The sequence below is a fragment of the Danio aesculapii genome, chromosome 11 (assembly GCF_903798145.1).
Source record: "Danio aesculapii chromosome 11, fDanAes4.1, whole genome shotgun sequence".
Classification (NCBI taxonomy): Eukaryota; Metazoa; Chordata; class Actinopteri; order Cypriniformes; family Danionidae; genus Danio; species Danio aesculapii.
In genome coordinates, this window is record NC_079445.1 from 10,341,442 (window position 1) to 10,363,602 (window position 22,161).

The window sequence follows — 22,161 nt, forward strand, 5'->3', positions numbered from 1 at the left end:
TATATAAATCATAAAGAACTGTATGCTTCTCACACTCTATGAGGAGTGTGATTCATGTCTTTTCAGGTGCACTCGGTCTGACAGACAATCGCCTGTGATATCATGTCATTTTGTTTTTGATTGTTAGGATGATGTAGGCCTATAGTTATAATAATATTTATACAATATAGTTATCCGCTTGTTAAGTGGTGACGTGTTGGTGACGTATGTAATATTGTTTCCGGGTCCAAGCCGCCACTCATTTGAACTGAAAAAATATTTGTTTATGATCACTTTTTATTCCTATCACACATTAAAGTGAATTTTATATAAAGTCATGGTGTACACAACAATCTCTGAGCTTGCTGCATCGCAAATAACAAAATTTCAACAATTTGTAAAAAAATGAATCACATTCTGGCCATCTGAAATTAGTCTCCCCATACAGTTTGATAGAGCGCTTCGACCCGGAAGCCGCTTCGCATGACGCCACACTTAGCAAGTAGATTATAATGTTTACGCATGATCAAACTAGTGTGCAACTTACTAAGCAAAACTGATACTAAAATTGTTTTAAATTTGGTTTTGTAGTTCAGGCCCAAATAAATATTTGCTGCTGTTTTAATCGTTTAAGTTTGATTGACAATATAAAAATCAGTGGATATTATTGATGCATTTATTGGCTAAAATTGCTATGTTTTACTGTCATTCAATATGTCTTTTGTCATTATCAATGCACTGTCACTTGAGCATGAGCAATGCGGCAAAAATAGACCCAGCACCGAAACTATTGCAGCACTACTGCTTCAGTGACGCTCATGCCTCGTGCTGACGCACTGCTTCTACGTGCAGTATGAAAGCTCTGATTTGTTAACATGGATGCCGGAAAAAACACGCTCTGCTCATGCGTGCGGTGTGAAACAGGTTTTAGCGCTCTATTTTAATAATCTAAGCACAAAATCTGAAGTGCATAAATTCAATTCATGTTTATTTATATAGCGCTTTTTACAATGTAGATTGTGTCAAAGCAGCTTAACACCAAAAGTGAATCCACCAAAGCGCAGCTCCACAAGTCTCGATCCAAGCAAGCTAGTGGTGACAGTGGCAAGGAAAAAAAAATTCAACAATTGACAAAGCACAGGGTTCAAAAGCGTTAAAGGCGTGTCGGAATCCACTTTTGCTAATTTAAGGATGGACAAGTATGCTTTGCGCCGCGGTGCATGGTCTAACAGGGTTGTGCTTATTCTCTTAATGAGTTATGGGTGTGTTTTGAGTATAACGTGCATTAAACCAATTAGAGTCTCATCTCCCATTCCCTTTAAGAGTCAGGTGCGTCGCGCCATGGCACATTTGCTATTTACATTGCGGACTTTGTAAGTGTAAAAACTGACCGCTTCACTAGCAAGAAAACAGTTAAACAGACCATCTGCAGCATGAGAATAAAGAATGAACCTCATCCATTCTGCCTCTTTACTTTCTCTTTACTTTTACTATTTACTTTACTCCTTTACTTTCATGGAGTAAGGAAACGGTGTTGTATGCACTCCACTAAAGACATCCATTAATTTAATTTAGTTTGTTAAGTGCAAAGATTTTTCCAGGCTATTTCTAAATTTTGTTCTAATTTCCAACAAATTAATAAATGAACAATAATAATGAAGTGGTCAAAAACTGAGTTTTTACACACGTACTATCCTTATGCCCCATATGGTGATGCATACCTCTCCAAAATCCGACAGGTGAAAAAATCTAAACTTGTTTTTATTAAAACAAATATAAATATGCATATAATAAATAATACTGCTAATAATAATAACATTATAAAAATGCAAATTGTCATGCATGAAAAATGTCAAGAATGCATGGAGGTAGAGGTTTTTATATTTATGTAGAAAATGATAATTTTTGTATTATTTTAATCCTTAATTTTTTATATGTAAAGATGTTTGTGTATTACTGTACATCCTCTGTGTATTAAGCAATGTGTAAGCGCATTGGACTCACATAGGCGCACAACTAACATGCTCTGCTTTTAGTTGGTCAACAGTGCAATCTATTTCAGTTCCTCAAAATAGCAACACCCCAACAATGCACCTTAACACAGCTCCTTCTTAGACCGGCACACCCATAAGTCCACAAAGCGTTGCAAATGGATTTGCTATTACACAGCGTGGCACAAATCGTAAAAATCAGGGTTGCACTGATCTGAAAATAGCTACAATTTGTATGGTGTAGCGCCATACACGTCTTGCTCCTTATTGCGCCGGGTGTAAGATTGGGCTCTTGGTTTTTTTGTCAGGTCAAAAATCTAGAAATTCTTAAATCAAGACACATTTTCTAAACTAGCAATTTCTGTCTTGTTTTTGGAAATAACAAGTCAGAACTAAGAGGATTTTTCCTTTATAACAAGCGAAATAATGTATCAGTGGGGTAAGCAAAATAATACTATTTTAAAGTGAAAATTATAATTTTCCTAATTTAAAAAAAAATATTTGCATACTGACCACCAGGAAACTCCCGATCATATATGTGTATATATCTATGGCTCTGGATGGACAGTCCTCCACTTAATTTCAAAGGAGTGCTACACTGTACCAAAATGGCGGCTCTATTGACACATTCCTTCCAAAAGACAACAATAGCATAGGCGACATCTAATGTAAATATCTATAGTTTTTGAATATGCTACTCCTTTGACAAGAGGGCTGGGAGCAAAATCTCATTTGAATTTAAAGTGACAGTCACCAAAACGGCACAATTATGATGAAAGCATTGTGGGGAAAAAGGAATTTATTTTAATTACTTTTGTGTCTTTATTTTTTTATTAGAAAAATGTTTAGACTAACAACAGATTAATCAATCTTTCTCATTTATATGATACCACAGTGGACTTACTAGTGGACTTGGTAGTAGTGGACTAGTAGTTTTACAAGTAGACTTGGACTTACAATGTCCACATTTTTCCCTCCAGGAGCTTGAGGACTTGGATCGATGGGGCGTAGATATTTTTAAGATAGCAGAATATTCTGGGAATCGGCCACTGACAGTGATAATGTACACCATTTTTCAGGTAAAGACCAGAAATATCTTATGAAAAAAACAGCTTGAAATCATTAAAAAATGTAAACAGTAGACACTAAAGGAGACTAACTCCTTTTTAAATCTATACAGGTTTTTATCTGCCAATTGTTCTGATATTTGAATATGTTAATGCACTCTTATTCTCAGGAGCGAGATTTGCTCAAAACCTTTAAAATCCCATTGGACACCTTCTTGACATTCCTGGTGACTCTGGAAGATCACTACCATGCGGACGTGGCCTATCATAACAACATCCACGCAGCAGATGTTGTTCAGTCTACACACGTTCTTCTCTCCACACCTGCCCTAGAGGTCTACATGGATCCACACATAAGCACAAAGTCCTTATGGGAAATAACTGCTATTAATATCTTTGCTAACACCAGGTTATATGTGTTTTTTCATCTTCAGGATGTGTTTACAGACCTGGAGATCATGGCCGCTCTGTTTGCCAGCGCTATACATGATGTGGATCATCCAGGAGTGACTAACCAGTTCCTCATTAACACAAGTATGAACTATTTATATTACCCAGGATTCCCACTGATCATGGAATTACTGGAATGTCATGGAATTTTAGTCAGGGAAGTCAGGGAATTTAAAGTTTTGTATCTTCTAAGGCGATGTCCACACTAATACGTTTTCATTTAAAAATGCATATTTTTCTTTCCATTTCAACCTTCCATCCACACTGAGATGGCAGTTTTGGAAACTAAAACATACCTTTTTGAGAACGCTTTCCAAAGTGGATACATTTGAAAACTCCATTTTCGTGTTGCAGTGTGGACTGTGAAAACGGAGGCTTGACGCATTTTATTCATGTGAACAATTCAGCCAACATGTTGGACGAAATTGTAGGGCAGAAGTTTTGGATGCAGTCCATTTTGACAGCTTTATTAAAGATTCAAGAGTTCACACTTAGCTATTGATTGATTATAAAGCTTGTTTGGCATGCTGTCCCGGGAGAGAGCCCTGAGCTCATAAAATCCTCGAGCCCGGGGCTCCCTCCCGTTTGCAAGGCGAGAGGGGAGTTTGAGCTCAGGTAGATCTCAAGAACTCCCCTGCTGTAGTAGCTAATGAACAGATAGTGATTGCTCTTAAGAGATAAATACTTACTAGGAGCATGTCTCTGGTGCGATTTGGGTTAGTCAGTTAACAGGGGGAAACGTGTAAACTCTGCACAGAAATGTTGGCTGGCTTGGTAAGGCTTGGACGTTCGTTCTGTGAGGCAACAGTACTAACCGCTGGGCCACCGTGCCACCCATCTAGGAAAGGAGGAGGAGTAGGGGTGAAAGGGGGGATTCTTCAAAACGAAGATGGCTGTGATGTGGAACTTAGGGTATTTATAGTGGCTTAGGAATCGTCTGATTGGTAAATCATAAATTAAATAATGCAGGGCCGGCTGCAAGCAATCATAAGCATGTGATCCTCTCGAAATTAGTTTATAAATGAACTTCACGTAATGTGCATACATGCTCCATATTGTCTGTCTTCAAAGGACACAGAATGTTTACTGAAAGATATTATTCATGGGTTGCGACATTTTGCCACAACATTTCAAAGAAACAGAAAGTAAATAAGCGGCAGGCGGATTTGAAATAGGTAAAAGCATCTTACATCTGTGCGCATGCGCAACACATAAATGAAATCATACTCAGTTATTTTAATGTGGATGACGGAAAGAATTGAAAATTATAATGTGGACATGGGGTGCTTTTAGATGGATTAGTGTAGACGTAGACTAAAGTCAAGGATTTTTTGTTCGTCTTTTAAATTTTACTTGCCATTTATCAAAATTATTTTTATATCATGTTTTTCATTCATTTTCCTTCGGCTTAGTCCCTTTATTTATTAGGGGTTGCCACAGTGGAATGAACCACCAACCTATGCAGCATTTGTTTTACTCAGCAGATGACCTTCCAGCTGCAACCCAGTACTGAGAAACAACCATACACACTCGTTCACACACATATCCTGTTTCTCAATATGCGTTCTTGCATCCTCGTGTTCTCGTGTAACGTCATCATCACCTGCCAAAGTTCAGTTCCAATACTCAAGACCGCAAATATCCCGGATGTGTTCTTGATATTGAGGACGCACTAATGCACACTTGAGCACCAAACTCGCTCTAGAAGTCCCAGAAGTCATTGCGACTGGAGGTGGGAAGTGGAGAATTTTATATAGGTTTATTATTAAAGTTCAGAGATATCACTTATTTACCTCAGGAGTTTCCCTAAATGAGACTGAATATAAACATTAGCATGAAAATCTTAATAAAGGAATAAACACATTAAGGGTGTTTATTTGCTGAAATTCATATTAAAATCTGTTTTATTTATATTGTGCAATGTATATTTGTAATGTTTTTATGCATAGTATATATTTTAAAAAGGGGAAAAACAATAAATCCTTGTATGATTACTGTAATATTTAAATAATTTTCCATTAAAAATGCGTAAAGGTCATGATACCATCAGGAAGAATGCAGCATCTCATTTCTCACAGGATGCGTTCTCTGTTTTCAGTTCATTCTTCTAAGGACACCTGGCAAGACCGGTCTTCACAAGAACGCAAGTCCGTTCTCTGCCTTGGAATTGAGAAACAGCCATACACTACGGCCAATTTAGCTTACCAAATTCACGTACATAGTGCATGTTTTTGAACTGTAGGGGAAATCGGAGCACCTGGAGGAAACCCACATGAACACGGGGAGAACATGCTAACTCCACACAGAAATGCCAACTGACCTAGCCGGGACTTGAAACAGCAACTTTCTTGCTGTGAGGTGACAGTGCTAACTACTGAGCCACCGTGTCGGCTATCATGTTTTTGTTTGTTTGTTTTACAGTAGTAGAAAATTGTCTTTAGCTATACGAACACAACAGATTTAACAGTGACATGCAACAATTACAAAAAACCTAATAAAAATACAGTTCGTTCAGTTCAAAAGATTAAACTGGCAGAAAAGAGGATGACAGCCATCTGAAAGGATAACTCTTGCCTTCCTTTTTATCGCGTTGTTTCACACATTTTGCCTATTGTTATGTTTACGGTATTTTCCTTATCATTTTATTGCTATCATACTTATCAAAAGTCAATCAAATGCAGTCAGCAGTTAACTGTTAAAATACTGTGTGTGACTGTTTTTTGTGTGCTCAGAGCTTAACCAATCCCTCCTAAATTTTTAATTTGAAAAAAACTGAGGAACACAGTTTAAATTGGTGGTGGGGTGGAGTTTGTGATGTTAGTAACTGTACCATGAACCGGGTTTCAGGTGGCAGCGGTGATCAGATACTATAGCAAGGTTGGCGATCAGGGTGTTACAGACTGTAACAAAAAGATGAGGACCTGGGGTGGGTTGGTGGGGGTTTTGGAATTACGGGAGTTTTCCAGGAGAAATAACAAAACGGGAGGGTGGTAGGACATGGGCCTGGAATACAGGAGACTCCCTGGAGAAAAACGGGAGTGTTGGCAGGTATGACTGCGTCTAAAGCAGGTCACAGACCTGTGGAGAAGGGACGTGTCTTTTCTATGACAACTCAAGATATCACACATTGGAGAAGCACTTTCTATAGGCGATTACAATGTTATTTGATATGAAATAATACAGATGGTGTGACAAAATTCTGTCTAGACAAAAAGTGTCTCTAATGACCAAAATTGGAAATCTGCGGCAATTTAAAGGGGACCTATTATGTAAAAATCACATTTTAAGGGAATAAAACACAGTTGTGTGGCAACAATGTGTAAATATAGTCAGCCTAAAAAATTTAAATGGTAAAAAAAATATTTATTCTGTTTTTTTATAATAACACTTCTTAAAAACAGTCTGCAGAAACACTTTGATATTCTGCTTTAGTCCCGCCCATTAGTGATGATCTCTCCCTCATTAGCAGAGACAGCCCTGAGTGAGAAGCAGCTGTCTGCCATCAGAGTTTTCACAATATAAGATAATGTCAGTGACTAAGAGGCATTATAAATGTGGTGCATTATAAATGAGTTTTTCATCTCATTTGAATTTAAAGCGACAGTCACCAAAATTACACAATTTTAATCAAAGGGTGCTTTAACACCTGCCTTATTTAGTTCGGTTGAATCGCACTAGAGTTCGTTTACTCTATTGGTGCGGTTCGTTTGGGCAGGTGTAAATGCAGCAATCGAACATGAGTTCGCACCAAAAACGGACCAAAAAAAGCGTTCAAACGAACCCTGGAACGGTTCGTTTGTGGTGAGAATATGATCCAAACTAAAACAGACCCAACCGCAAAAAGTACTGCGCCTTTTGGACTATTCCAGCTGCCGTAGGCTGATGCACTGTGCATTATGGGGCGTGTAGGAAAAATATTTGTTGACAGCGCTTTACCAACAGAGAAAGAAAGGGAAAAACATAACCTGATGGATCGTTGGTAATATTTCCGCAAGATGACCATGTCGCAGTTTAGCAAAATTAAGTCACGCCTCCTCCTGAAGTGACGTGCGATCCATTAAAACATTGTTTTCCAGCCGCAGCCATACTTCATTCTTGAAATGTATAGTTTGTCTGTGACATGTACAAACTATATAGTATACTATAAGCAGGGATACAGTCAGTCAGCGCAGTCATGGCTCCATAATAAAAAGTGACATTTTGTGTCTGCCGGTTTGTTTACTTGTGGGAGTTTCATTGGCATGTAAACGCACGGGAATTCTGACCAATCGATAAGCAGTTTAGGAAATATGTTTAACAACATCTGGCCAATGAGAGATGTGGATTTTGTCAGATGACTGCGTTTTGGTTCTTTTCATCTGGTTCGGACCAAAGCCAGCAGTGTGGTGTGAAAACGACCCAAAGACGGCAGAAAATGCTACAATATATCATTTATTGCCCTTGGTCCGGACCAAATGAAGCGAACTATAGATGTGAACGCACCCAAAGACTAAAAGGCACAGTTTCAAAGTGTTACAAAAATTATTTGTAGGGTATTTTGAGCTGAAACTTCACATACACACTCTAGAGACATCAGAGACTTGTTTTACATCTCGCAGGAGCATAATAGGTCATGTTCAAAAACAAAATTTAGCGTCATTTGCTTGATTTTGCGTTAAATTTATTGATCACAGAACCACAAAATTCTTGAGGGATTACTCAGCATAACAGCTGCCTGTTTGTTTTTTTACTAAAGATCATGGAGATTCAGATTGTTTTTGTCAGTGAAAGTCTGGGAATTTGAGATTTGGCTTAAAATGGGAACCCTGATGCTGATACGCAGACATCCAAAAGACAGTCAGAAAAGTTGGTGTTGTTTTGGTGTTTTTCAGACTCTGAACTGGCTCTCATGTATAATGATGCTTCAGTATTGGAGAATCATCATTTGGCTGTGGGCTTCAAGCTTCTGCAGGAGGAGAGCTGCGATATCTTCTGCAATCTGAGCAAGAAACAGCGACAGTCCCTGCGGCAAATCACTATAGATATGGTGAGACTTTTCCATATTTGTAACTTTGAGACAAGTACAAATAACTGATCCTTTTTACTTTTTTTGTATACTGTGCTTTATTTTTAGGTAAAAAGTGAACCATCCCAATTTAGCATCCTCATCAAATTATATTTAGAAATGTTATTTTTTTTCATATACAATAAAATCTGAAAGTTTCAAATAACTTTTGTTAAAATAAAATGTCAAAGTGATGTTTTATAAACAAATTTCGGGAGGAGCACGCGCAGAAGTTTCAGTATCAAATACGTCATTGACAATTATTCTATAATCCAATCAGTTCCTGACCAAACCCCTATATATACCAAAGCTGTCTTACCTGCAGCATCTTACGACTTTAGCATCCCTCCACCACCCCGTCACCTCACCTCTTAAGCATTACAATCCCGGGGGGAGCGTTCTGGGGCCGGGCTAGATACTTCGCTCGAATCCCAATTCCTCTGTTTCCTGATAAGAGGAATAACTCTAGTTTGGGTGTCTTCCCCGAGCTCAGAGCCCTCTCCCCGGACAGCACGCCAAATACGCTTTATTCTGAAACTATTGCAAGTGTGAACTCGTGAAATACAGGTAAAATACAAAGCATTTTTGAACAGCATAATGTTTTTAAAGAGCCCCTACACTGAAAAAAGTGTTCCATGCAGAACTGTTGCAAACAATTTATTTGTGTTAAATTTAAACAAACAAATTAAATTTTATAATGTTCAACTTAATTTGTTTGTCTAAATTCAGCCCAAATAAATTGTTTACAACCACTTAACGTAAAACAATTTAGTAAATTTAAGGAATCATCTTTGAATAATTTTTTTCAGTGTATTTCACATTAAAAAAGGTCTTATTTTGGTTTTAGGGGTCTCCAACAACATGCTGATATGCGTGAAAGGTCAAAAAACACTTTCTTTGTCTTATATTATGCATTTATTTTATCTAATTATCCCAGCGACATTTGAACAGTTCAGCGATTCATTTGTTCCCAAACCCCTCCTTTGCGCGAAGATAATCTGCGGTGATTGGTCCGATGACCCAGTCTGTTGAGATTGGTCAACTACGTTCAGCACGAGACAGAGAGAAATACATGAAAGAAATCTGATAACTTGGTAATGATTATAATGATAATATTATTTTTTTCTGCAGTTCAGTTGTTATAGCAGCTTTCTTATTTTCCAATAGGCAGACAGATTCATAATAAACTATTTTGAAAATTGACCATGTTGCGTGTGTGTAGGAACAGCTGATGGTGGCCATAGCAAAGGCAAACAGCAAAGGATCGCCAGTTCAGAAACGCATTTACATCGGTAAAGGAAGAAGCATGCGTCTCGTTTTTAATGTGGTTTTGGACACAACATGTGAATAGCTCCATACAGATTTAACCTGAGAGATACAGTACAAGCACTGATGTATAATTGATTCGTGATTACAAGCCGCGCGGGGTGATTACACACAATTAAACACTTATTTTGCAAACTACACAAAACGAGGCAACAATTTTAATGACACTTACATTTTATAATCTGGAGGAAGAAGAAACTGGTCCATTTGAACTGTAAAAGTTGCTGACAAAGTCCCTGTCAAAGTCTGACAAAGTCCCATAGTCTCTGATGCTCCTTCAATAGCAAACGGCCGATGAATCCCGCGTCGCAGCGTAGTTTATTGTATCAAAAATCAGCAAAATGACAGGAACAAACACAGCTCTATGTTGGCTATACTGTGGTATTGTGAAAATGAACTATAACCCTTTATTCCCCACAGCCGAATCTCCATCTGTCAGTGATCGTCATCTTCGCGACATGATCAGTCCTGTGATCCCCCGCGCCTCCGCTAGAGTGTCGAGGAAAAACACATGCACATTTATCCAAAACTGGAAGTACATATTTGGTGATGTACCGTATCGACGTCGATGCAATCAAACAAAAGATCCAAACCCAATTCAATTCGTTTTTCGACTCTGAGTCAAATATTTGGCTAAAGAATAAATCGTTTTAAACAAGGTGCACTTTTAGATTTAAACCTCAGCTGGATGTTTTCATTCCCTTAGAGCTCTATTACACACTGCATGGAAGGTCATTTTCAAAAACCCTTATTAGTGGCTATTTAAGTCTCTTTTGCTCACCAAGCCTGCATTTATGTGACCCAAAGAACAGCAAAAAATGTGTAATATTTTTACTATTTAAAATTTACAATTTGTTATTATTTGAACATATTTTAAAATAATTTTTAAAATGATAATTTACTCCAGTCACATGATACTTCATAAATCATTCTAATATTGGTTTTGCTGCCTAAAACTAAACCAGTTAAATGAAGTGTGAGAAGTGAACTATGCTTTTAACTAGCAGGAACTGGTTCAAAAGAGTTTTTGCTTGCGAATCAGACTACTGTTCTGTCTGTTTGTGTAACAATTTAGCATTTCAACAATCATCATCTTTCCAGGTTTTAGCGACTGACATCTCCAAACACATGAATTTCCTGGCGGACCTGAAGACAATGGTGGAAACGAAAAAAGTGACCAGTCAAGGAGTCTTACTCCTGGACAACTACTCAGACCGAATACAGGTACTGCAGGCCACATTGTACCAAACACAAAAATTCAACGGCAGTATTGAGGCTATAAATAGCTAGAGTTGAAGTCAAAATGATTAGTCCTCCTGATAATTTTATTTTATTTTTTCAAATTTTCCCAAATTATGTTTAACAGAGCAAGGAATTTTACACAGTATTTCCTGTAATATTTTTCTTCTGGAGAAAGTCTTATTTGTTTTATTTCTGCTAAAATAAAAGCAGTTTTTAATTTTGTTTAAAAACAGTTTTAAAGGGTTGGTACAGGGTGCATTTTTAAGGCTTGGTTGTGTTTATAAGGCGCAAATCAATGTGTGCTCATGCTTCATTTGTAGAAAATCACGTCTTTTTTTTCATATACCTTACTTGATTATATACTGTATATTTATTATATTATATCTTATTTTATTATATTTTGATACTCTGCTAACCTGAAAACGACTAACATATTTCCTAGTTCCTCAGAAAGACCACCCTCAAGAGGCTCTGATTGGTCAGCTAACATAATGTGCTCTGATTCGCGGATCGGATCCATGTCACCAAGAAAAGCGTCAAGTCTTTAATACCATGCACTTTGCTTCTGCCATGTAAATACTGTTAGTCAGAGTAGCTGTTAGCCATATCAGTTTGAGCCTGAATCAGACAGAAAATGAAGAGCACACAGCTGAACCTCATGCCTGCTCTCTAAAATAAAATCTGACAAGTGTCTTTCATATATATTCTGGTTATAAGCTTGTGTAAGTAATATGAAACGTTCACATATCTTTTGTGAGCTAGTTATTTGAGATGTATCTATTTTTTTGTAGTCCCCTAACTTTGTTTACTGTAGGCTTTGCTAAGCTAACTCTGTAAAAGCCAATGTCTCCCTTTGCATTGAACTTTGAGCAGCTTACATTCAGAGATGTTGTTTATGTTTACACAGCTTTTACACATCAACTAAAGTTTCAAATATGATATCGTAGTGGACCACCCCTTAAAGGTCAATATCATTAGCCCCCTTAAGCAATATTTTATTTCTAATTAACCTAGTTAAGCCTTTAAATGTCACTTTAAGCGGAATACTAGTGTCTTGAAAAATATCTAGTCAAATATTATGTACTGTCAACATGGCAAATATAAAAGAAATCAGTTTTTAGAAATGAGTTATTAAATCTATTATGTTTAGCGTAAAACGTCTTTCTGTTAAACAGAAATTGGGGAACAAATATACAGGGGACTAATAATTCAGGAGGGCTAAATAATTCTGACTTATTTCAATGAATCTTTCTTTCCTTTTGAAGGTTCTCCAGAACATGGTGCACTGCGCCGATCTCAGCAACCCCACAAAACCCCTGGAGCTCTACAGAAAGTGGACAGATCGCATTATGGTGGAGTTCTTCAGTCAGGGGGACCGCGAGCGGGACAAGGGCATAGACGTCAGCCCTATGTGTGACAAACACACAGCTTCAGTGGAAAACACTCAGGTATGTTCTGATCAAAAATATCCATCTTTCTATTTACACACTGGGCTCTAGACAGGATGCTGGGGTCTGCATACAAAAATTTTAACATATTTTATAAACATTGCATTTCATTAAATCATTGTATCAACTGTGATTATTCAATTTAAAGCAAGTTTTTAATTTTAACTATAACAAAGATTATGCTTTTATTAAAAAACAAACACATTAATAGCGTAGAATATAGTCAATATTAGTGCTGGGAAAAAATGAATTACGATTAATCACATCCAAAATTAAAGTTTGTTTTGACATTAGACGTGTGTGGATTATATTTTGTATAGACCTTTTTCTTAGAAAGCAAAATTACCCATTAAGCTTTACATGTATGCGCAAGAAGAATGCTAAGAACTTTCGGTCGGCAGCTGATACGTATAAACGGTCACATTTGGACAGCTTTGAAACGATAGTTTTAATCTATTTTACTTTGAACTAATACTGCTGTTGATCAGCGCCACCTCCTGGACTGAGTATTTAAAAAATGCGATCTAAGTATCGCTGGGCGATACTGCAAAATTTGGTATTGATCCGATACCAAGTAAATACAGGGCCAGTATCGCCGATACGAATACCGATACCGATACTTACACTTTAAAAAGCATGCACTTGAACCTAAATGTACTTTTCTGTAGGGTAGAACAGTGTGTGATGATTTATGAGTTGAATGCTCTCAAAGCAGCTATAATTAAATGTATATGTTAAAACCCAGGACACATTTTAAACACTTTTAAACCAAATATTTTTTATTATTATTGTAATGATCTGGATTTAGATCATTACTTATTACTAGAGAACAATGAATTTTGAATTTTTGTTAAATGTAAAATAAATATGCATTTTAAATACATTTTAAATAAACAAAGACCACAAAATTATTACTGGCGATTGAATGTTTTAAAACTTTTTTCAGTTTTTGTTCACTGTTTTGTTCAAAATAACTAAATAAAGTGTTTCTCTTTCATTAGACTCTTAACATTGCCTTATTTTATATACAAAGTGCAAACAATTGCTTGTATATAATGAGGGATATTCAGAAATGTTCATATTTTAAGTTTATGGTATACAGTGGTGGGCAGAATTATAACACCTGTATTCTCACCCACTAAAAATGTTTTTAAGTGTTTTTAAATGTTTTATTTTATACTACAGCAAAAGATAACTTAAAACCATTTTTTAGCTGGTGAAAAAACTACTGTTCTAATCATTTTGGCCACCACTGTATATTTTTAAATTCCAAAATAATTCATATAAATAGCAGGTTTTAATGTGCTGACTATATAGGCAGTCTGATGATGAAAGTAACAAGTTTAACTATGACCAAGTAATCGTTTTTTTTTTTTTTTATTGGCATTAACTAATATTGAATGTCCTATATAACTCAAATATTAATTTCACCACTGTAGCTAGCTACCTGGATAATCATTGCCTCTCCGAAACGACTCGGCCAGTGCATGACCTCTGTCTCAGGGCTGGCACTGCTGGGGGTCTGTCTGGAGGATTTGCCTCCTCTTCTCAACTGTTTTGCAGCTCGGTGTTCTTTTTTTGTGCTGTTTTATGTGTTTCTGTAGATTTGTGGTGTTGCCACAGTATCGAATAGACTTTCTACAAACATTGCAGTCTGCAATATTTTCATTTACTGCAGTAAAATAACTCCAAACAGCGCTCCTCTTTCTTTCCGTCATCATGGAACAGCCAAAAGTGCTTGCGCTTAGGTGCTGTGGAGTCAGGTGATGAAAGGACAACTAATAACAGCAGAGCAAGAAGCAGCAATGGTGCGTACAAGATATAAAAGGACAGAGGTATTACAGACATGTCCGCACTTTTATGAAAAATGAGCAATGTACTTTAACGTAAATTAGATGAAATTTACATAAATGTGTCGATCTCGGAAGGCTACTATCGATCCGATATTAATACCAACGTTGGTATTGATACTGTCGATATTAGGATCGATCCGCCCACCCCTATAGAATGGAAAACAACTGCTGCGAGGCATTTTCCCCTCATTGTCAGATGGCATCTTCTGCAGTTTAAATGGAGCCATGTCATCGCTAAAGTGATCATTTTCTCTCTTTTTTCAAACATATAACCAGTGCAAACAAATGTAATTCACTAAAATGTTTGACACACACACATAGCCTGTAAGTGTCAACAAGTGTCAATAAGTGTCCAAAAGTGAAAATAAGGTGACGTTTAAAAAAAAAACACATACCGTGGTGAATACTACACTAACTAACTAAATGAAGAATAAACGGCTCTGAATTAGAATCAACATGCAAATCAGCAGCAAAGGACTTTTATTGGTCATTTTTATAAACTGCATGACTTGCATATCTGTTAAGTTTCATGCCAGTAATCTGGTTTGCTCTATAATGCAGCGAAGTATTGCGTGTGTGTGTGTGTGTTGAAGAGCCGCTGAGCTAACAGCTGACAGGTCGGGAACACACACTGCATTTCTGACGCAGACACATAAACTAGGAGAACGTTTTTCTCTAGCGCTTCAACCACATCTGACAGATTATAATGGCTTTAACACACACCTTTCAAAGTTGTGTCACAAAAACACTCCGTAATCCACTCAAAACACTGTTGAAACCCATCGGAAGTTCTAAACATTCTACTGGAAGACGCTGGTCGCTATGGCACCCTCCATGCAGCAGCCAAGAAAAAGGTCTATATGTGATTACACACATACATAAAAACTAAACAATACGATTTTTTTTGGGATAGATATTTAAATGTATATATCATTGTATTATATATACACACACACATACTTACAGTTGATGTCAGAATTATTAGCCCCCCTTTGAATTTTTTTTTCTTTTTTTAAAATTTTTCCCAAATGAGGTTTGACAGAGCAAGGAAATGTTCACAGTATGTCTGATAATATTTTTTCTTCTGGAGAAAGTCTTTTATTTCGGCTAGAATAAAAGCAGTTTTAAATTTTTTATGAACCATTTTAAGGTCAAAATTATTAGCCCCTTTAAGCTTTTTTTTCCCACTGTCTACAGAACAAACCATTAATATACAATAACTTGCCTAATTACCCTAATTAACCTAGTTAAGCCTGAAGCTGTATAGTAGTGTCTTAAAAAATATCTAGTAAAATATTATTTACTGGGGGGGCTAATAATTATGACTTCAATTGTATGTATATTTGATGTCGAAATATAAACATTTTCTCAAATATATGCTGGCATGTGTGAATTAAGATATACAGTCAAGCCCGAAATTATTCTAATTCATAAACTTAAAGTTTAGCAACGGCTGTTATTTTACGTTTTTTTGTTCCGGCACCCCAGCTGCTGGAAATAAACTGTAAAATAACAGATTTTTTTTTTTTACAACGTATAATGTTTAAACCTAATTCAATAAACCTAAATACATTCTGTTTTGTTAAATGGTATAATGTATAGTCACCATAGAATTATATGGTTCTATCTGACATTTTTGTTAAAATTGAGTTGTTGACATTCTTATTAAATGACAACTTATTTACATTATCGGATGTTTTTTTATTAGTTGTTTTTAGACTTTCTATTTAAATATACAAATATTACACAAATACTGTTTGCAATATGGAATGCAAAAACTTTGAAGCTCAATATCTCAAAATCATTCAGAACACAGATAGAACCTTATAATTCCAAGGTGACTAAAATGTAAATAAAATGTATTAAAAAGTAACTTTAGTAACTTCAGGTACTAATAATTTGCAATTAACAAATTATCATGATATCAGACTTAAAGGGATAGTTCACCCAAAAATGAATTTGTACTTACTATTTACTCTCCCTCGAGTGTTTTTAAACTTTATGAGTTTCTTTCTTCTGTTAAACACTAAATAATATATTCTGGAAAAAACAGTAACCATTGACTTCCATAGTAGGAAAAACAAGTCAATGGCTACAGGTTTCCAGCTTTTCAAAATATATTTCTTTGTGTTCAACATAAATAAGAACCCCAAAAAGGTTTGAATCAAGTCAAATGTAAGTAAATGATTACAGAATTTTCATTTTTGGGTGAACTAACCCTTTAATATTACTTCTTAAAGACATAGCTGCCTTTATATTTTAGTTTAAACAATCATATACTATAGTCATGATAACTGTCTTAAATTGTTGTTTCTTAAGGTGGGATTCATTGATTACATTATCCACCCTTTATGGGAAACATGGGCTGATCTGGTCCATCCAGATGCTCAGGACATTCTAGATACATTAGAGGACAATCGAGAATGGTACCAGAGTATGATCCCACGCAGCCCCTCGCCAACCCCTGAGGAGCAGGACTCGCGGCCCACTGGGGTCACAGGCTCAGCTGGAGAAAAGTTCCAGTTCGAGCTTACTCTGGAGGAAGAGGACGGAGAGTTAGAGACTGAAGAAGAACACACAGATATAGAAAGATCGAGGACTATGACTGATCCAGAGCATCCACAAACATCCCCTCTTGGAGTCACTACTATTTTAGACAGCAGCGAAAGAGAACTGGATCAAGAACTGACCAGTGTGTCCGCCCTGCAGTTGGAAACCAGTAGTAACAGTACTCATGAATAATCTGCAGTCAGGTAGAACAACCTTATATTAAAGTGTAAAACATTAGACCCAAGGTTTATAAGACCAAATAAGCCTGTGTTTTAAAGTTATATTTGTGTCCCAGATATTTTGCAAAAGGACTGGGTGCTGAAATCGTAGATGAATGTTTTTGTAGTCGCATGGAGAAACGCGAGTCTTCCCTTGAGTGACTGTCCATGCCTATTGCAGAAGAAACCAGATTTGTTCATAATGTTTGTCACTAGACTCTAGAATATTTATTATGTTGAATCTTTTTAATAACCGATAACTTGACGCTTTTGCTTTATTGCCACTGAAAAATATCTTTGATGAATGAAACGGGATAGTTGTGGGAATATTTAAGGCAAGACACCACAGGTGAATACGGTACGAAATTAACTAATAGTTAGCGCTATACTTGTTCGGTTGTGCATACAATTGTGTTTTGTATAAAAAAGTATGAAAATGTTGTGTAAATATGCAAAAGAGGCATTATCTATGGTAATATGCATTAATTTGCTATTACAAAATATGAACATTTAAAATTCCTTTTTGTCTACGTTTTAGAGTTATGTACATTATCTGAAAAAAGTCTTGTCGGTTATCCAAGTTTTAGGAACAACAATTAATAACTTGACTTCTAGTTGATAATTTGGTATAAGAAGTGGCTTATATGAAAGGCAAAGGCCTCTAGATTACGCTTATTTTACCAAAATAAAATATGATCATACCTTTATTTTTAATTATTTAATTAGGACGGTAAGGTCTGACTTTGAAGTAATTAATATCGTGTACGACTCCCATGAGCTTGGAGGACTGCATACATACATCTCTGCAATGACTCAAATAACTTATTAATAAAGTCATCTGGAATGGCAAAGAAAGCGTTCTTGCAGGACTTGCAGTTCATCAAGATTCATCTTCAATGCCTCCTCCATGTTACCCCAGACATGCTCAATAATGTTCATGTCTGGTGACTGGGCTGGCCAGTCCTGGAGCACCTTGAAGGAGCGCTATCCTGCTGAAGAATTTGCCCTCTTCTGTGGTTTGTAATGTAATGGGCAGTACTAATGTCTTGATACCTCAGGCTGTTGATGTTGCCATCCACTCTGCAGATCTCTCGCATGCCCCCATACTGATTTTAACCCCAAACCATGATTTTCCTTCACCAAACTTGACTGATTTCTGTAAGAATCTTGGGTCTTTGTGGGTTCCAATAGGTATTCTGCAGTATTTGTGATGCTTGGGATGCAGTTCAACAGACGATTCATCTGAAAAATCTACCTTCTGCCACTTTTCCAAATGATCAACTAGAAGTCAAATTATTATTTGTTGCTCTTACAACTGCGATCAATGACAAGACTTTTGTCAGGTAATGTAGAATGTTATAGAAATTGTTGGAATTAAATTACTCTTCTTTTTTCAATCCATACAGACAAATACTGTCAATTGTCATAAGTAAACAAACAAAAAAATGTTAAGTGAAACTATAGACACCTTATTTTAAAAGTATTACGTACTACTTTATAGTTTTATTTGTCACTTGATTTTCTTATGTACTTCAGTTTGAAAAGTAAGAAATACTTATTGAGGAATGCTTATTTATTTAACTAGAAAACATTTTATTACCAAAACTTGTCAAACACTGATTACTACTACTGAATATTTCAAGATTGCATTAAAAATAGCAACATGTCATGTAATATAAATAGCCTGGATCTCCATTCTTGGATCGTTTCACGTCAGATTCCTAAAAATCATAGAAGCTACACTGAAAAAAAATGATCTCTGAAAAATTGTTGCAAACAATTTATACTTTGAATTTGAATTATACTTTGAATTTGAATTATACTTTGAATTATATTTTGAATTTAAACAAATTAAATTTAGGAATGTTCAACATAATTTGTGTTTAAATTCAACCCAAATTAATTGTTTACAATCACTTAACTTAAAAAAGTTAAATTATTCCATGGAATAATCTTTGAATTTTTTTTTCAGTGTAGAGTGTCGCTCTAGTCTAAACATATCATTTGAAGCAGTGAGAAGTAGGAATGCACCGAATTTTCAGCCACTGAAAAGTATCGGCAGAAAATGTCCTTTTTAAAATTTTATCCGAAAAAGAAAAAGAGCTGAAAATAAGAGCCAAAAAAGGCTATGGTGCATCACACAGCACAGTATTGTTCAGCATACTAGTGTCACTCTCCCACCAGCTGTAGTCACTGAGAGACTTTCACACCGAATCTCAAAAGCACTGCACTATGAAACTCATTTTCAATGGCTTGCACCATGCAAGGGTAGTTTGTGGCTGCTTTGACGTAAGCGCACAAGCAGCAGAGTGCCCTGTTGATTAGCTTGCGTATCAAATTTTAAAATTGCTCATTTATTTGCACACTGAAAAATCTAAGTCTGCTCAAAAAACATGACAACAGGACGTTTCTGTGTAGTACAGTGGTCCCTTGTTAATCGCGGGAATCATGTTCTAAAAATAACCCGCTATAGGCGAAATTCGCAAAGTACTCAGCTTAATTTGTTTGTAATTATTATAGATGTTTTAAGGCTGTAAAACACAACACAATCTCACGGCAATTCGTAACTTTGATTTAGTGGTTAATTCGTATGAATTCATACAATATCATTCGTACAATTTAGTACGATATGCTTATCCCCAGTGACAGTTGAGTTTAGGGCCGGGGTTGGGTGCTACACCTCCTTTTTAAAATCGTACATTTCCGTATGACTGAACTCATTGAATTAGCCACTAAACTGACAAAACGTAACATACTTATGTTTTCTTGTGAGATCAGGCTGAAACACCCCTCTACGCACTTTAAACACTTTTCTCAAACAGGCATTAACATGTTTTACACTATTCTCTCTTGTTTAAACACTTGTGTTATTTTCATCCTTCTTTATGTAACGTACCAAAGATTTGTTTATTCTGTAATGGTGCCCCACAGCTGTGTAACACTAACTTCTACATTTCGTTAGCATGTCCAGAAGTTTAACTTTTTGTGCGATGGTTAGCATCTTCCTCTGCCTTTTGGGTGCTACAGCACGTGCCTTTGACAGAATGATTCATCGACATTGTGGGGTCTGATGGGTAAAAAACTTACAAACACACAGTACAGCATTTCTCTGGCCATGCTCTGACCCACACAATCAGCATTTGCTTGGCCCACAATCAGCATTTGCTGGCAATGAATTACTGGGCCAAGTCAGACTTCCAGACAAGGGCCAAACATGGACCATATCTGGGGCAAGTTTCAGTCAAGTTAATAACCTATAACTTGGCCTGAACTGGGCCAGATATGTTGTGTGTCCCGAAGAAGAATGGGGTATATGCTGAAGCATGCTAATAGGACTTTTAATTTGGCAGTAACCTGGGTTAATAGTTTCTGGTGAATTGTATGCCAATGCAATATCGGTGCGTTTAAAGTCTGTTTTCTTTAAAAATCAGCGATCTCCACTTGCTGAGTAATATCCGATATAAAGTGGGTCTCAGATTGTATAAGAAGCACTGCATTAAATTACATATTTCGCTGCCATGTCTTTATAATATGAGCATTTATTTTACCCCAGTAAATTCAATGGAGCTTCTGTGCTAGCCTGCCCATTCTGACAGGCGGGTGCGAGAAAACGGCTTTTTGTCTCGTTTCACGCTTGAGCAACTAAATGAATGCCAAAGTCTATTTAACTGATTGTATTTGAATTACATTACAACATCGATGCTTTAAAAGGAATCATATAAAATGGAAAAAAACTCACAATAACCAGTCACCGGAAGTTCATCAGTATGGGAAACACACTAGCTCGGCATATACCCTATTCTTTGCTACATGGAAAGATTTGTGTAAATTTGTTACGCATTCTGTACTGTACAGGAGACACGGCACGCGGAGGAGATTGACTGACAATGGTCTACAGCCAATCAGGACACAAAACACAATGCGCTATCAGGATGCAGAACATAGAACAGAAAAAAAACAGTGTTAAATTGCACAAAAAAAAAAAACGTGAAACTGTGAGTCCGCAAAAGTACCACGTTATAGCGAGGGACCACTGTATACTTGTTCCTATTGCTTGCAATAGTGCAACTGTGCTGTCATGGCAACGCTGGTAAAATGATGCCTCTTGACTTTCGATTTTTTCGACTTTTCAGTTCTTGAGTTAAATCAGAGAATCAGATCAGATTAAGAATCAGCACCTCCAAGTCTGAGGCCATGGTGCTCCACCAGAAAAAAGGTGGTCTGCCACCTCCAGGTTGGAGGAAAGTCCTTACCCGAGTTCAAGTATCTTGGGGTTTTGTTCAGGAGTGAGGGAAGGATGAAACGTGAGATTGACAGGCGGATCAGTGCAGCGGCAGCAGTAATGCGGTCAATGCATCGGTCCTTTGTGGTAAAGAAGGAGCTGAGCCGAATGGCAAAGCTTTCGATTTACCGGTCAATCTACGTTCCTACTCTCACCTATGGTCATGAGCTTTGGGTCATGACCCGAAAGGACAAGATCTCGGATACAAGTGGCCGAAATGAGTTTGCACACTTTGCAGGGTGGCAGGGCGCACCCTTATCGATAGGGTAAGGAGCTCTGTCACCCGGGAGGAGCTCGGAGTAGAGCCGCTGCTCCTCCACATCGATTGAAGTCAGCTGAGGTGGCTCTGGCATCTTTTTTCGGATGCCTCCTGGATGCCTACCTAGGTAGGTGTTCCAGGCATGTCCCAATGGGAGGAGGCCTCAGGGAAGACCCAGGAAACGCTGGAGGGACTATGTCTCTCGGCTGGCCTGGGAACGCCTCGGGATCCCCCCCCCCCCCCCCCCCCCCCCCCCCCCCGGAGGAGCTGGAGGAAGTGTCTGGGGAGTGAGAAGTCTAGGGTTCTCTCCTGAGACTGCTGCCCCCTGCAACCCAGCCCTGGAAAAGCAGAAGAAAATAAATGAATAAATGAGTTCAAATAAAATAATTATTACAATTTTTTTTTGTTTTGGACCAAGTGCATCTAGAATTTTCAGTTTCAGGTTCGGCTCA

At 37.1% G+C, this 22,161-nt stretch overlaps 1 protein-coding gene across 3 annotated transcripts in view; it reads left to right on the top strand.

The window, feature by feature from the left end:
- The window catches only part of pde4cb (phosphodiesterase 4C, cAMP-specific b), a 183,912-nt gene extending 166,095 nt beyond the window's left edge, over positions 1-17,817 (top strand). Inside the window, exons 9-15 of one of the 3 annotated variants that reach the window (XM_056468024.1) lie at positions 2,951-3,049; positions 3,208-3,372; positions 3,472-3,571; positions 8,359-8,513; positions 10,959-11,081; positions 12,365-12,547; positions 16,720-17,817. In XM_056468024.1, coding sequence (XP_056323999.1) covers positions 2,951-3,049; positions 3,208-3,372; positions 3,472-3,571; positions 8,359-8,513; positions 10,959-11,081; positions 12,365-12,547; positions 16,720-17,142 — 1,248 coding nt within the window. In that variant the 3' untranslated portion in view covers positions 17,143-17,817. The remainder of the gene's footprint in view (positions 1-2,950; positions 3,050-3,207; positions 3,373-3,471; positions 3,572-8,358; positions 8,514-10,958; positions 11,082-12,364; positions 12,548-16,719) is intronic. The other 2 variants (XM_056468025.1, XM_056468023.1) reach the window with 2 other exon arrangements.
- The last annotated feature ends 4,344 nt before the right edge of the window (positions 17,818-22,161 follow it).